Raw genomic sequence first — 16,472 nt, forward strand, 5'->3', positions numbered from 1 at the left:
CTTTGCTCTCCAGTCTCTTTGTCTCATAGGCTTTAAAATTTTGGTAATTAATTATTTTGTACAGCCTTAATAATTAGGTGGGATTTGAGTAATCGACTTCGAGGGAGCGCAGTTGGCGAAATACAGAAATACTAACAAACTACAATTCCATCTTGGGTTTGATTACGTACTGGAAGCTCGGATAGTAAAGCGCTGAAGAGTAAGTGCATACGTAAATTGATACGTATAGGTTGCCATAGCTTGTGCTCCTCAACCGCGACCATTTCGTCCTACACTAATTGTAATAAAATTACTTATTTATTGCATGCTTTTTACTAAAAAAACAGTTTTGCAATTTGCATTACGTGAGATCATACTTACATAGAACCGTAGAACTACAAGGATATAAGTACAGTATCTATATGTATTTTAATACAAAACAATACGCCTTTAAACTCAGAGTACATATAATTTCGTTATAAGGGTGTACGTACGGTCAATCTGTCTTCCCCGGGCATTTCATATCCGGTGGGGCTTATTAACCGTCTGCCATATCCATCATGAGCTCAAGTGCCATAACCGGCGACTAAGTGATTTCTGTAAGGAAACTGACCAGCGGTCAAATCCATTAGCGTGGCGGAAATGGAGATGCTTATCCCGGCAGATGGCGCGAAAAACACGGAAACGACAGCTACTTGCCATTTAATTTGATCAGACAAGAAAGAGTTCGCTCTGATCGTCAGTCTCGGAAAAGTAGCCTGAATCAACCGGACTTCATCTGCGGTAGATATGTATGTATGCACTACAGTCTACAGATACACGCTACTGTCTCAATACTGGGACATATAAATGAAATGCATACAGAATATGTACGCAAATGCAGAGACCATGCAGCAGTGATCTGTAATTCTGTGACAGACAGGCATGACAACAATAATATGCGACGTAGAAGACGGTAACCGCCTGCGGCAGATTCGGCAGATTCAGGGCCGTTTGACCACATCGCAGTGTAGTACGTATATGTGCGCTGCATCTGGGAAACCTACACCCATGACTGGTCTGGCAGAGTAAAATTTATATGTTGACAGAATGCGAAATGGCCGTGCTACCTATTGTAAATATCTTCAAATCTGATGGAAGACGCTCTTCGTTTCTGCATGCCATGGTTTTATTATCATTGCTTTTTGTTGACATTTTCCTGTGCAATAGCGTAACTGAATTTTCCTGGATTTAAACGCTAAGCGTCCCAGTTCATGCATATGGTGGGTCAGTTTATTTAAGCTGCCGGTGTACAGTTTGAAGGACCCCGTTCTTAAGTATACAAACTGAAAATGGACCATCTGTGTTTGAAATACCTTACAACTGCCGTTTATACGTAGGTTTACATACAATCCGAATGTTTTCTTCGTGATGGCAGCTACTAACGTGATTTGAAATGTTTGAGCGTCGATTCCGAGCATCAAATAGATCCTTGACCGCTGTGACAGGTTTAAATACTTGGGACTGCTCGTATGCGATCGTGATGGAGCGCGCAAACAATTTCGACAGTTTGCATTCATAAGAAAATCGCCAAATGTATGCGAAGAAACTTTGGATTACACATGCATGAAAAAATTATTGAGATTCGAAAGTCATTTTGTTGGTGTGATTCGGATTGTATCGTTTCCGGCGGACCAATTAATTAACTTGGACATATTCAGCAAGCTTTTACGCCACCGTATCGGTTTTCACTGTTGAAGGTTGATACATGGATGATCATTTTCCGATTAGCAAGTAATACAGCATATATGTAAGTGGTTAATAAATTGCTTTATCTTGCAACAAAATTTACGATTAGGATAATAGGTTGCAAATACTGACGCTGATCGTACAATCGAGAGCAGCTGTGCCTAATTGCTAGGTTGGGTTAAAAATGTAATGTACAGATAGAAGAACTACCAAATATTATATGGTTTACTGGCCATTCTTGAAATACAAATTTCTCGTATAGTTTTTCCTGGTTTACACGTGCTGAAAAATTATTACACTGCTTTCGCACATATGTAGTTCCAATAAATGTAGGACAGATCCTTATGTTATTCTGTCTTCAGTCAACAAGGTCATTGAGTAATTTTAGAAGTTGTTCGATGTCCCTATTAACCAATGGAACTTCTTCAAAAAATTCACGGTCATAGACAACTGATTTCGTTCTTTCGGTAGAGCGGCGCAAATTTCACATAGATTATTGCAGGGCTTCTAGAACAAAATTTTAGAATAGGTCCAGCTAGATATTCGTCTGCAGTTTTACTTTTCTGAACGCTCGTTTTCTGTTGGTGCAATTTTTTTACTTGAGCCAAGGCGTTACAGTAATGCAGGATATTTCGTATTTTTTATAAGTTTTGGGCCAAACCGCCACGACATACAACGAGTGGATTTCTTTACTTACTCTTTGGCTCTGCAGCATTGCACATACAGGTGGAAGTTATGTGGAATATTTTAATTTGCGAAGTCAAGCCTACGTAAGCATACCTTATAAATATAATTTTTGCAAGAAATTGTGGCTGCCGGTATGACAGATCGATGATTCGCGGTGTAGCGATATATTATTAAATGCATGGCGCATATAATAAGCAAGTTTTCTTCGGTAAAATTGAAAGCCAATTTAAACCTAAATTTTTTAATTTTTTTTCGTGGTAAAACCCAGCAGGCCGATCTCACCAACCTGAAAAATATTCTATCCAGTGAAGGCTGACTAGTGACTACTGTACATTCTCGCCTGTTTTTGCAACCAGAAATTCAACTCCTGCATTTTTTTTTAATTTAATGTCCCATAATAAAGGTGTGCTTTTTTATTTTTCATAAACATTCGATAATGCTTTAACTTACAGTACAATTTACAATATCTTACCTTACTTTTGTGGTTGAGGTTCGAAATTGCACGAAGTTGTCATAATATGTAACAACGTCTCTAGTAGCGGTGTCGAGTGTTTCTATTCGTTTGTCTTGCATTTGTATTATTAGTTTGAGAATTCTCTTTAAACTATATGCAACCAACTAAACAATGCCACTGACATACATAAAGTACAGAGAGTGAAAACTTATTTCAAGGTTATGACAATAATTTTCTTGTCTTAAGTGTTAAGCTACTGTTTTGTTGACAAATAAAAGAAATAGCTGAAACAATCCATAAAACATTCGCACCACATGCCCCTGTTGTTTCTGTCAAAGAATAGCAGTTAGGTTTGATTGATGCAGACAGAACTTTGACGGAGACCATTGACACTTCTCTTAGCAATCAGAATCCGTAGCCATGCTTAACACTGTTACCCCTATTAGGATTATTTAACACTTGAAGAAAACAAACTATGCTCAACATAGACCATCTTATACTCGTACTTAACAATGGTACGTCAGCGAAAACCGATGCCGGTTGCTGTGTTGATGAAACAAGTGTTTCGATGCCCAAGAGTGTTGCAGGCTTGCAGCAAATCAGCAAATACTTCTGCGTTTTTACTTTTTTGGTAATGAGAAGTTTACACGTTGATAATGCATAACTTCCGGTGATGAAACCACATTTCTCCATTATAAAACTGCGATATGGGTATCGTTGTTTTTAAACATGGACACCGGGCATTTAATCAGAAAATTTTTGTGTCGAATTGTTTATTTTCCAGAACTTCATAAACAACTCTTGCCTCAGTCGGATTTACGTACCATTTTTACAATAGTTTGCTCTTCTGCAGTAGCACTTTCGCTGATTGTAAATGTTGTTTTTTTTGTTTGCAGATGCCACACATATGCGACTCCAGTTGTTAGCTTTCACGCTCTTGCCGGCATCCAAACAACCGATACTCTGATAAGTGACCACTGACATCTGCGAAAATGCCTACTTCCCACATAAACGGAAACTCTGAGTTGGCGGAGTCAGGGAAATATTCCAACAACGTACTTCTTGCTGCGCTGCAAGAAATGGATGCAATTATTGCCGGTAAATTTTACTTACGACTAGTTGACAACCGTTAGTGAAAGCGAGGTACTTGTACATATAAGTAGGATAGCCTTGGTGATAGCATAAATTATGGGACCAAACTCACCAGTGTTAAAACGGGATTTTCTTAAAAAACTTGCGCAACTAGCAATGTCGCGTAATAAAAATAAACCAGTATAAAATTTCGAAAAGCACTTTAAGCAGTAAATCGCACACTGGATTTTCCGTTTTTAATCTTGTGAATTTTGCAGTGAAGGATTATACGAGTTTTTTATCATCCATCACAAACCAAACTACTCGTACCAAACTAGCTGCACAAAATAATTATAGTGACGATGCAGGCCGTAATTGAAACGTCTTGTGTAATCCATAAACTTTCTTCTTCAAAAGGAATTTTACGTTAAATAATCAAATAACCACTTTCAAAACCATAATCAACAACGTTAAAATGAAGTTACCGAATCATCAATGTTTTGTCATCACATTATTTACATGCATGTTAGTGACCCTGACAATCGCTGTTGATGACCTGTAAGCACACGATGTACGGATTTACTTACATATAATTCACAGTTCGGCTCAAATATTCAGGCACTGAACCTTGTGTAATTAGACGACAGTCGCAGTAATCACTTAAATTCTCATATTAATATTATTAATGAAGCACAGGACCCCCACTACTGTTCAGTGATGTTTGTAAATAATCCTGTTACAGAGTCCAAATTATGTTTGGATAATATGCCGGAATCCACGCCAGCACGCGCAGTCCACAATGGACACACGCCGGCATCCTGCGATCAGCTGTCCACTGCCGGCTTATCTCTGGATAAGCTGTCCCAGTCATTAGAGGTTCTCAGCGGAACAAACGGTCGGCTGGTGGGCATGAATGGCTCCGTGCCGGGCAACATATCAAAATTCGCCGGCCAATTGGAAGCGACAGCACTCTCCAAGAGCGTTCCCAAGATAAATAGCTATCGTGTTGCTCCCGCACAAGCGTCAGTCATTCTACAATTGGCAGATGAACTGAAAATTCAGATCCAACTGGCCTGCAATGACGGCCGGAATGAGGCCAAAAGTTTAACCAAGGATACGCGGCGGGTTCTCAGAAATTGGCTACTGGAGGCCGACGACATAAAATCCCGAAATCGTGTAAGTTTCGGCCGAGACCCAATACTCAACTACAGAAATTCTGCGGTATCAGTAATTTATTACTAATTACAGCATGGTAGAATGCTTTTAGCGATTCTGAGTTTCTGAGAGGAAAAATTAACGTGTTAACCGCTATTGACTACGAGTATTGGTATAAATTTTAAGTATTTAGGTAACAGTTTGTACAGTAAAAATGCCGTAAAGGGAAATTTTTTGTCGTCAAAGGCATCTCGCCAAAATACGTATATATATAGGCAAAAATTTGACCGCCGCCCACTGTCACAGCACATGGAAACCGAAAGCTACGAATAATCCGTCTTTTGCAAAGACATTAACATCTGCGGTTAATCTCAAACTAAAGTTGATCAAAAGAACCAAAGGAAACTTTCCGGGGCCAAATTACGTAACTGACATCCCTTTAAATATGAGGAAACCATGGTGTCAAAATGTTCTGTGACATGATTTTGACAATGTGCGCTCGCGTTACGGCTGAGTACGCGGAATACAAGTCAAAACATTCATCCATTTTGGCCGGCACAAATATCATCCCAAGCAGATGGACTAGCGCTTTTTATGTTTTCGCCTGTTAACGCCCCGGAATTCACACAGAGATGCCGACATCATGATGGGTTGGAAATGATCGGGTTTCCTTCCGCTGCTACTCTGGCCGGGAGAGTTATTTTGAGCCGGAAGTTTTTGCCGAATCGAAAGGATCAACAGCTAGTGTGCTCATTAGCGAGCTCAATTTGATTCTGCAGATAGTTATCGCGTATGTGCGCTTTTACGCACGAGTTTGTTCCATTATGCGGTCGTTAGCACAAGTCAGTTTTTCTTTCACGAGCGGAGATGCTCAAGCATAACGCCATCTTTTATGTCCGTTGCACATGTTTGTGAAAAGAAAATATTGTTCCGACAGTTTCTGTTGTTTTTCTCTCATAAGAAGGGAAAATGCATCCGGAAAGTGTGCAGTTAGAAAGTCCGGTTACTCACCCGTCGAAACCATCACTATCAAAAAATTCCCTCAACAAGGATAGTGCAACCGAGCAGCATGTGCATGCGATGATGGGAACGAATTATGGGGATGAATTTGTTCTACCGAATTTTTCACCGGTACTCTCATCCCGACGCCAAGTGTGGCGTCCGGTTCCGCTTCGCCACGATGTGTCGTCGAACGGCACCAATAGTTTACCGCGGCTGCGCAAAGCCTTTCCGGATGGCAGCCGCACATTTGTTCGCGACAATCAGGGACGACGATCACGACCTTCCTCACTGCATTTTCCTTCTGAGCAGTGCAGCAACGGATTATCGTCCGATCCGGCCATTTATGGCGGCAATTACGACAGCGGTTATTTCGATAATTATTCATGCTCGTGCCTAAATACTGCCGCTCACAGCTCACAATCAGCGTACAACCGAGCTTTCTCAGGGTGTGGTCATAGCTGGGAAAATTATGACGAACTGGTTCGTAGATTGTACTTTCGTGTAGTATTGTGTTTTGTCAGTAGCCTTATTGTCAGTGCCGTCGCACTGCAGGTATATGACTTATTCAAAATTCTGAATAATTCATATCTGCAAGCATTTCTGGGTGAAGTGTTAAGTGCAGCCGACTGCCATTTCGGTTGTCCGCTTATCGGCTTGTAAACAGTGACGAAGTGCAGGGGTAATAAATTCGCTGTTACGCCGTTTGGTTATCAAAACTCCGGAGCATCGCCATGCAGTATGTGTGCGCAGTGTAGTGGAAGTTAACTATCCATGTTTGTCCTTAAATACAGTGTAGCGGAGAATCCTTATCTGCATCAGCGTGGATTCCGAGTCGTGATTAAAAAGTATGTGGCATATGGTTTTGCAGAGCATTAATGGAGGGAACGACCATTTGAGCGATGCCGTTAAACGTCTTGAAGCTGAGCGAAATAGTCTTCAAAGGCAGTTGCAAATCGTTAGCGAACGGATGACTACGCAGTCGGACAAAATTCGGCAACTCCAGAATCTTCTCATCGATAAAAGCTGCCAACTGGAAAATACTGAAGCGCTGTTACGTGAGGTAAACAAGTAAAATTTCGTAAAATTTTTTTGTTTGCTAGCTTTTTTTAACACTTGGATCTGATTTAATGCAGACGAATTTCGGAATTACGACTATGGTAGAAACGATAAATATAATAGTGGCTTCAGAAATACAGTATCAATACGTATTGCAGTTATACGTATCTTTATGCGCAACTATACGAATAATTCTCCAGATGATTCGTCATTTCACTTCAGAGCTTGTATGTTCGATCGTATAAAAACTTTTACTGTATCGGAACTTTTGACAACTAATTTAGAGACTCCTCTCCCAACTGACTTTCTGACTATATGTGAAATTCTACGTTAGTACTAGTGTTAAGTTTTAAAGTACATGAATTACGTGATAATACTTGTGAATGATCTGCATTCCGAGATACTTGAAAGACGTTTCATTATTTGCTTTATGCAATAAGAGAAGTGCCGGTGCGATAATGATAACGGCGTACTTCAGTACTCCACTAATCATAATGTGAAACGAAACCATGAGTTCTGCATTGTCCACGCACGTTGTCGTAAATGCATAAGACTGCTGCAAAGTGGCAGGTAATTCTGTTGTGCTGTTGAGATGTACCACTCGGAATGGCCGGGATAAACATTTTTACTGTTAACAAATTTCTTCCAAAGTTCTTTACTCAGAGATGATTTTTTTTAGTTTTTGACGCTTTCGTGCCAGTTGTTGACCTATCTTTTTTCATTCAGGAATCACTCTCTCGATCGGCACTGGAAAGTCGTAAAGTGGACCTGTATGGCGAAGTGAAAGATATGCGGGCAAAAAAATTGGCAGCCGAAAAGGAAATGCTGGCGCTGGAAAGTAGATCACCGCATATCAAGGTATCCGTTTAAAGTGGCCAAGTTATTTTTGAGGATGTTGCTCGCAGCACAGCGCAACAGTGTGTTATATATTGACTTGATGGATATGATCCTGATAGCGGCAGCGGGCACCGACGCCCGCCGACACATGTGTGTACCGAAAAGATTTGATGTGCTCTCAATTACCCACAGGAAACACACTTGGTGCAGAATGGATCGGATTGTGATCGGCTTAATGGGCCAGTTAAATCAGGATCCGTAAACACGGCTGCGCATGCACACGGTATAACCGAAAAATTCTACCAATATATACAGAAAATAAATGGAAATATGTAGTTGTAATCACCCAAATATTGCTCTTATTAAGCTTTTACTAATCATAGTGATTTGATCGCTTTACAGATATCACACAGGACACTTTAGAAAAAACTGTGCAATTGTTATCGGAAAAGCTGGATGAAAAAGTATGAATAATTAACTGATTTTATTGATTAAGCAGGCTGGGTTGACACTTGGCAGTAGCGTAATTGTGTTGTTGCATCAGTATTTGCGGCGATATTTAAATCAGCATTTCCATTTCATACGGATTCGTTTTTTTAGGACAGAAAAATTCGACAATTGGAAAGCTTACTGCACCGCCAAAATAATTATAATGGTACGCTCGCTACCTTTTTCGAAAAAATTACTTCAGCCAGGCGAATTTTCTGACTCGAAGTTTTGTCTGCCGACAGATAGGTCAGCCGTCGTAACGAATGGAAATGGGTTTACTGCCAACAGCTCTAATCCAGTCGATGTAAGAAAAAAGCTGCACATAAAGCACAGCGTAATACATGATCGAATCATACTTGCAACAAGTGCGTGTATCATTTCGCATGTGTGTCCGCAGCCGTAAAGGCATAAACCGAAATGCTCACAAAGTATATTATTATTTATTGTATATACTGAGTTCGTAAGCAATGGGATTTGGTAATCTGAAATTTGATTACCTCTGTTTTTTGTAAACGATGCCACCGCCCTCAGTTATCATGCAGTTAAAATTTTGCATACTCGTATTGCTTATAATTTTATACATTTTATATGGACAACCAGATGGTCATATTATGCATTCTGTTAGCTGACAGTGTATTGTAGCAGTAAATTCAGAAGCGAGTGGGTTTTTCTTAGGCATAAGCACCTCTTGCTTCCTCTGTGTATATAAAATCCCTCCTGCGCATTTGTTTATTGTCTTTTGCAAAACCGTTGTGTTGCCGACTGGTTCGTGGTGTTGACGCATGCGCAACTACTTATAACCGGTCCAGCACACACGAGCATCAAGTGGCTGAATGCTAAAGGTCTTGTTTAACTTGTCGGTTGCAATTTGTATGTAAACAAATAAATTACGTAAAAGTTAGAGTTTTTTCATTGGATCCGTGCCCTTGCTGAAAGATTATGATATAACAAATTTAGCCATTGTTTTCGGCATTCCTTTTCCTTTCAAATAATCAAGCGAAAATCAATTAGTGATCGACTAAATTAAGAGCGCCATTTGCGCATTAAGAACTCCGAGTCAGGCTGTCCGCTTTACCCATACTTATTGTATTTGAAATTGGATTAATATTAATTTTAAGAAATTGGATGGTTGCCGAAAATTATGTGTGCATTTTCAGTCACGCGACGGCGGAAAACCGCCCCATACATCTCGTCTCTATCCATCAACAACGATTCCTAACCGACGTCACAATTCTGCGGCATTGGCCCACGCTAACTTAGCGCACAGCATCTCTGTCGGATCGGACGATAGTCTAACGGTACAAATTGACAAAACAGCCTTTCGAAAGTGCACTGCTTTGCCATAATATCTTTCATCATAACAGAAATACGCGGACTCCTTGCCCGCCTCCGAGGGAAACGGAATCAGCAGTGCCACCAACACGGGGTCACGCCGACGCGAATCCTCCAGTAGGTTGAGTAGTACAACGCGGTCGCGCAGCACCGATGCCCGGCACTGGCGTTCCGACCGGCACAAGCTTTCGTCCGGCTCCTTTCGCGTGTCGCCTGTGTCGCCTTCGAAAAGCTTTGGAGAAAAACTCTCTCTTATCTCTGCTTCTTCTTCCTGGAATTTTCTCCGCAATCGCAGTAGCAGCAACAGCAATGCTAATATTGCGTTGCGCGATTATATTCAGGAGATCAATCGCAGCAACAGTGTGCCCAATCTTGGACGTGTCGGTGCGTAGGTGGTGGGCTTGCTTATTTCAGTTCGCTCTTCGCTTTTCTGTTTTTTATTGTTCACAGTTCATATTGTTTGCTTTGGGCTTTGAACTCGGGTTCTTTTCTTCATCTTGCTTTTTATGTCTGCTTTACGTGCTAATTTTTTATATTCATCATGCTCAAGATAAAATACATACGTAATCTTTTAGTTAACGTTACCGATTTACCGAAGATTCGTACTACATCTACGGTGGTATGAGAATAAGATGTCGTATTTGTAATTCGGTTCGTATATATTTTATGGGCAACTTGGTTTATTTGCTACTTGGTTTATTTTTGAAGGACTCGAGAAATTTATCTGCATGGTTATCCATATTTATCTAGGCAGTGAATCTGACCGGTTAAGGTGCTCGACACCAAAGAGCGGATCCTCAGATGAAAGGAAACAAGGCACCCTGCGGAGATTTTTTGAAAAGTAAAAATGATCCAACCGAATCCAATAAAATGGTTCTTACGTCTTTTGAAAAACCCAGTTGACCATAATGATTTGAATTAGCGCTTAATGCATGCAAATCTTAATTTGAGAACCGGCTTTCTATTCCGAATCCATCTTTTATGAAAAATTTCGATACAGTACGTTTTCATTAATTTTTGCTATCTATTAGGTTTACGAGGGGTAGCTCTTCTGCTTTAAACGAAGAACAACCTTCCCCGCAAACGTTTAAACGGGGCGGCATACGCGCCACTGCCGGTCCGCGTCTACAGCGAACAATGAATAATGCCCCGAAAAAATGGTAGGTGGATTATGTGTTGCGTAAATGTCAAAGGTCAATATCAGCAGTCCGCATTGCAGCACGGATTACGATTTATTTTATTATAAACTTTTAGCGCAGTAAGTGTACATTTTCTTCCTTGAATTTAGGGATGCAAGCGTTCCACTTTCTCAGTGGAGTCATGAACAGTTAGTGCAGTGGTTGGAAGAAGAAGTACAGCTGCCTTTGACACACGCTGGGAAAGCATGGATTACAAATGGTGAGGATCTGCTGAAAACAAACCCCGTCCAGCTGGAAAAGGTATGTTACCCTAACGCATCATAATTTACTGGTTTCACTATCATTTAAGGCGAATGGACGGTTGAATCGAAAATTAATAACAAAATTTAATTGCGTTGTAGATGCTCGGGTTGTATCATCCATTGTACAAAAAAAAGCTGATTCTGGCAATCAAAGCTCTGGAAGAAAACGATACCAGCCCCTTGAACAAGCTTGATTATTTATGGGTACTGAGATGGCTGGACGATGTAGGATTGCCGCAGTACAAAGTACGGATGTTCGAAAAAGCTCGGCATTAATTCCCTTCTCTCCGATATGCCACACTGCTATAGTAGTGTACTAGTAATCACCGGTAACATAGCTAGTAAAACAAAAAAAAAATGTCGCGGCAGATTCTACGATATTGTATTCCACAGTGAATGTTTAGAATCAAAACACTAGGTTTTTATTAAAGTGATAATTATTTAAAACTACTTTTTAGGATGTGTTTGCTGAGGCTCGCGTTGACGGAAGGGTTCTTAACTACTTGACAACGGTACAGAATTGTGATTTCGTGCATTGTTTGTTACATACACTAAACAAACATGACTTTTTATGCAGGACGATCTGTTTTTACTGAAAATTACCAATGCGCTTCACCATGCATCCCTAAAGCGTGGAATTCAAATACTGCGTCATTGTGGTTTCAACCCGGCCTTAATAAGGAGGCGACCTTTCAAACCTGATGTAAGAGAATCTCGCTTTGTTAAAGGACATGCTGGAACCATAACTTCTTTACCACTTACAACAGAGAATAACATCCGGAACCCGAGTTACGTGGTTTAAAAATTGTTTTTTTTGACGTAATTACTTTTTCATAGATCCCGAATGAAAGTCCAGACTGTGTGATATATTGGAGTAATCATCGTGTTATGGAATGGCTTCGCGCGTTAGACTTGTCAGAGTACGGCCCGAATTTGTAAGTTTTGAAGGGTGTTAAACTGTTAATGATGTTCAGATTTTTCTACTGTCGTATTTGACGTTGACTAAACAAAGGTCAAAAATTTGAAGTGAGTGAAAAGGGAACTGTTTTATTTAGGCGCGGTTCTGGAGTCCATGGTGCTTTGATGGTACAGTAGAGCGCACTGAATTCCGACTTGCGATATAATGATATTAACTGGTAAGCTTAATAATGGCTGTTATCCTTCGCCACAGATTCTCGAAGATCGTTTCAATGCGGATATTCTGGCTGAACTGCTGTCAATACCGCCCAGCAAAACATTGTTAAGGCGCCACTTGAATAAAAGTTTTACCGAATTGGTTGGGAATCAGATTATGAGACACAAACGGTCGGCCAGCGCGGCTTCCGGCTACGCTCCCCTTTCGCCTCACCTAAAACTAAAGGTAGGCAAAAACCTAAACTTTCACCGGTATTTGATTACACCCCTTAAAGTATTTCGCTAAGCAAAACAAGTAGAACAATTTCGCTAAGCAAAACGCTTCAACAAATTTTTTTATTTAGCCAACAAGACGTGGCTTCAGTTTACACCGAAGGCGTGGAAAATTAGAAATGGATGCGCAGGACTACCTTTGCCCGCCTGATCTCAAGGTTGACTTGGATGCATTTGTGATCGATAAGGAAACCGTTCGCGACGAAAACTCACCAGCAAACGGCAATGTGAACAAATCTCTTGCCAGTAGCAACAGCCAACTGAGTGTGCCTTCGCCAACTGTTTTGTCCTTAACAATTTAAGGACTGTTTACTTTCATATTTTATTTATGTTCTGAAGTTTATCACAAAGTTTAAATCAGTGTAAATCTAAACAATGCGACTCGTAATGTGTTTCCTTAGCCGAAAATCATCAACAGTATCACCTGAATGTCTAGCAATGAAAGCACTTAAGCAAATCTTGCACTCGTCACAGTTTGAAAGAAAAAGCATCACAGATGAATCATCAGAAAGCTAGCTAAGCGTACTTGACTAATAAAGCTAAAAGCGTTGTTGCTGATTATACATTCCCGACATGTTGTGAGTCTGATTAGACATTCCCATCTGGCCGAAAGTGGACGAAGTCATCTGAGGATTCGATTGAGATTCCAGCAACAACTGATGACCATGGTTTCCCTGACGCTGCAAACGCACACAACAAACGGTAATAAAATAGTTTCAAAAACAATACACCCACAAACTATGCAGAATGGTTCCAACGTCAGTAAGAGTCTATTTCACCAGCCGGAGAGTTCACAGCAATTTTGCTAAAAATTTATTTTTCGGACAGAAAATTTTTAATTCGTCATTTCCACTACAAAACGCTACCAGACTAGTCTGAATATGCTTACCTGAATATCATGCAGGTTTCCATGCTGCATTGTAGTTAGTCGCGGCTTCTTGGCAGCCGGATGATGAGCTTGTAAATGTATTGCACTAATTTGCTCGTTATTCGGCTGCTGTGCATCTACCGGAGCTGAGACTTCCATCTGAAAATGTCTATTTATCCTCCAGCATTTTCACAGTTGACTTTCCCACCTTGCTCGTTTCTTCTTTAGCACCTTCCTGTTCCTCGTCCGAAATGAAATCTCTCTTCGGATATGGAATGGGAGAACCAGCAAAGACACTGTAAAGACCCACCAGATTAGCGAGTAACGAGTCAAATGTCTGTTGTAGTACGTAAACCAATCCTGAGTGCGGACTGCTGTGCTAACTCGATTGTTGGCAGAGGATCTTCCTGGAAGTATGGATCAAGCATAGAGTTTTCCGATGTTATCCTCTTTCCGGGGTCCATTAACAATAGTTTTGACAACTATGATAATAAACCATAAATTACTGGCACAAAATCGATAAAACCAAAACAGTTCTCACCAAATGAAATGCTCTGGAGTCAGACTTGATTTTATGTTTGTCCATGTATTTCGTCAAAGAACAGGTCGCATACCTAACGTCAAAACGAAGTCGCCGTCAGTGGCACTTCATCAAACAGCAACTCTCGAAACTATATACGTACGTGGCTCTCTTAAAATCCGTCATCAGTTTCGGGTGTTCTGGCATTTTTCGAATATCTTCCCAATCCTTTTCATGAGGAAAGCCCATCACATTAAAAATTCTATCCAACTGATCGTGATGATATGGGTTGCTAGTTTTAATATCTTCCTGGCGGCAATGAAAGATCGGTTCACTTGTTAACAGCTCCGCAAAAATGCATCCAATAGCCCAAATATCTGCATTACGCAGTAATAATATTTACAAATTCTGCCAATTCACCGTGGAAAAAATGAACCTGTGCAACCAGTTACCTATGGCTTTCGTATAATGCCGCGCTCCTAGCAGCAGTTCCGGAGCGCGATACCAGAACGTCACAACCACAGGATCCAAGTCGGCCAGTGGCTTCAGCGGGCAGTTAAATAATCGAGCGAATCCCATATCAGCTACAAACAGTGTACAGTTCAAAATATTTGTAAAAATTACGTAAAAACTAACAAAGTAAAAGAAACTGGAAAATTTACCGATTTTTACACGTCCGCGTTCTGGTCCTTCTCCCATCACCAGAATATTAGCCGGTTTCTGAAATCAATATTAACATCCACATCCTGATAAAATACCGGTATTCCGCAACTTACCAAATCCCGATGCAAAACCCAGTTTTGATGCAGATAATGGATGCCATCAAGGATTTGGTAAAGCAGACTCTTCACCATGCTTTTAGGGCTATTGACAGTCTTCTTTGATGCCTTGGCCGATCGGTGAAATTTTATAATATGCTGAAAAGCAAAAACTTCAACCGGTTGTCGCTTAGTGAACTATTTTGGTAAACATGAAACATATGACATAAATGATAAGCTATTACGTCCACGATAAGCTAAACATGAAACACGATAAGGGAAAGCACGTTTGCAAAATTCACCCCCACAACATACCTATTACGAACTTGTATCCAATTATTAATCAACACGAGAAAATAAAAAAGTTTTCCTAATACACTCGTCAAGCCCCCTTACCCATAAATCGTGTTCCGCATAATCGAACAGCAACCATACTTTGCGATCGTTCAGCGAAAGAAAGACCTTTTGTAGATTAATCACATTTGGATGGCGCAATTCCCGGAGAAGCTGAAACAAGTAATGAAAATGATCAAATCAAACTATATTGAATTCGCTTACTGAAATGACAAACATACGGCGATTTCGCGACAGGCAGACATGGAGATGCCTGTTCCTTCGATTAGTTTCAGCGCATATTCCCGATCGTCCGCTCTGTAGTACAGTAACAGAAATAAGTGTAAAGCATAGCCCGATTCTGTTCCGAATCCGGTAACCGCTTCAACCTGAATTACCACAGCAAACTCTTAATAGGCTGGAATGCAAGGTACATGTAAAATATGTTTCACTTGTTGCACGTTGTATGCACAGAAATATTTTGGAAAACCTACAATATGTCTGGAAAAGGCGAGAACATCTGTTACACTTGCTCTTGCATACATATCTTTCCGTTTGGCTTTGTATACATGGCCATAGGTTCCTCGTCCCACTTTGCATCCCTCGTAATCAAAAAGATCTTCTCTGTAAATCGTACAAATTGCGTAAAATTCGTTTAACAAGGATCACGAGCAATGGTGCACTGACACTTTGGCTCTCTCACTGGCGGTCTGAATGCGAAATTCGTAGTCCATACCGCTGGAGCTCGCCATTATTTTCTGGATATCCAGCAGCGTCAAAAGGGATGCAAGGAAGCGATACCGCTACGACCATTTAACGATCAGCAAGTATCTGCCACAAATACGGAAAAGAATCCTTTGCGCTGGTATCTCTGTTAAACAAGTTTTGCTCAACGATCCGGAACCTTCTGATTGTCGATGAATAATGAGTCGTATGAGTTCTCACTTATGGTTAGGGCTCTGTATAAACAGTGAAATGGTGATTTGAAAATTAATGGTACATAAACATCATTTTCATTGTGAATAACGTGATCGCCGCCTTGTGCACTCAGTGCTATGGCGTACCGATTGCGCAAACGTTTTACGAACAAACGTTTTTTAGTTTTCAATCAAATGTTACACACATATAAATCTGACAAATGTTTATCAACAAATTTCTAACAAACAAATGCCATTGACAAATGCTTTCGTTACCAGACAAATGTTTTTCACTATCAGACAAATGTTTGTTGACAAACATTTGTCTTTTACTGACAAACGTTTTTCACTATCAAACAAATGTTACTGACAAATATTAGAAGCTCACCACGCAAATCTGACAGTGAGTGCGGACTGTGTGGTTACGTTCAGCACGTT

General features: G+C 40.5%; 2 protein-coding genes across 13 annotated transcripts; one reads left to right on the forward strand and one right to left on the reverse strand.

The window, feature by feature from the left end:
• Window positions 1-77: 77 nt before the first annotated feature.
• Window positions 78-13,196, forward strand: LOC129587831 (liprin-beta-1-like). Of its 7 annotated transcripts, XM_055481766.1 has the most exons (23): window positions 78-199; window positions 463-770; window positions 1,467-1,768; window positions 3,745-3,946; window positions 4,662-5,095; window positions 6,945-7,136; window positions 7,859-7,990; window positions 8,162-8,252; window positions 8,372-8,433; window positions 8,570-8,624; window positions 8,701-8,762; window positions 9,616-9,756; window positions 9,823-10,174; window positions 10,541-10,631; window positions 10,822-10,950; window positions 11,079-11,229; window positions 11,331-11,477; window positions 11,690-11,743; window positions 11,809-11,934; window positions 12,069-12,166; window positions 12,287-12,317; window positions 12,403-12,591; window positions 12,710-13,196. In XM_055481766.1, exons 4-23 carry the CDS (start codon window positions 3,841-3,843, stop codon window positions 12,938-12,940), a joined length of 2,874 nt encoding a protein of 957 aa, XP_055337741.1. In that variant the 5' UTR covers window positions 78-199; window positions 463-770; window positions 1,467-1,768; window positions 3,745-3,840; the 3' UTR covers window positions 12,941-13,196. The 7 variants fall into 7 exon arrangements, with proteins under 7 accessions (XP_055337741.1, XP_055337757.1, XP_055337750.1 ...); XM_055481782.1 differs by lacking the exon at window positions 1,467-1,768; XM_055481775.1 differs by lacking the exons at window positions 78-199; window positions 463-770 and having other exon boundaries at window positions 918-1,752.
• LOC129587877 (cyclin-dependent kinase 8-like) lies at window positions 12,939-16,099 on the reverse strand. 6 transcript variants are annotated; one of them, XM_055481821.1, is made up of 13 exons: window positions 15,821-16,099; window positions 15,612-15,741; window positions 15,360-15,506; window positions 15,181-15,291; window positions 14,803-14,943; window positions 14,689-14,746; window positions 14,479-14,610; window positions 14,190-14,403; window positions 14,048-14,120; window positions 13,891-13,988; window positions 13,715-13,802; window positions 13,528-13,665; window positions 12,939-13,318 (listed from the first exon to the last, which is right to left on the reverse strand). In XM_055481821.1, exons 1-13 carry the CDS (start codon window positions 15,928-15,930, stop codon window positions 13,178-13,180), a joined length of 1,581 nt encoding a protein of 526 aa, XP_055337796.1. In that variant the 5' UTR covers window positions 15,931-16,099; the 3' UTR covers window positions 12,939-13,177. The 6 variants fall into 6 exon arrangements, with proteins under 6 accessions (XP_055337796.1, XP_055337813.1, XP_055337805.1 ...); XM_055481838.1 differs by having other exon boundaries at window positions 12,940-13,318; window positions 15,360-15,435; window positions 15,661-15,741; window positions 15,821-16,098; XM_055481830.1 differs by having other exon boundaries at window positions 12,940-13,318; window positions 15,805-16,095.
• Window positions 16,100-16,472: the final 373 nt, after the last annotated feature.

Source organism: Paramacrobiotus metropolitanus, unplaced genomic scaffold (assembly GCF_019649055.1).
Source record: "Paramacrobiotus metropolitanus isolate TYO unplaced genomic scaffold, Prichtersi_v1.0 Parri_scaffold0000002, whole genome shotgun sequence".
NCBI classification, from domain to species: domain Eukaryota; kingdom Metazoa; phylum Tardigrada; class Eutardigrada; order Parachela; family Macrobiotidae; genus Paramacrobiotus; species Paramacrobiotus metropolitanus.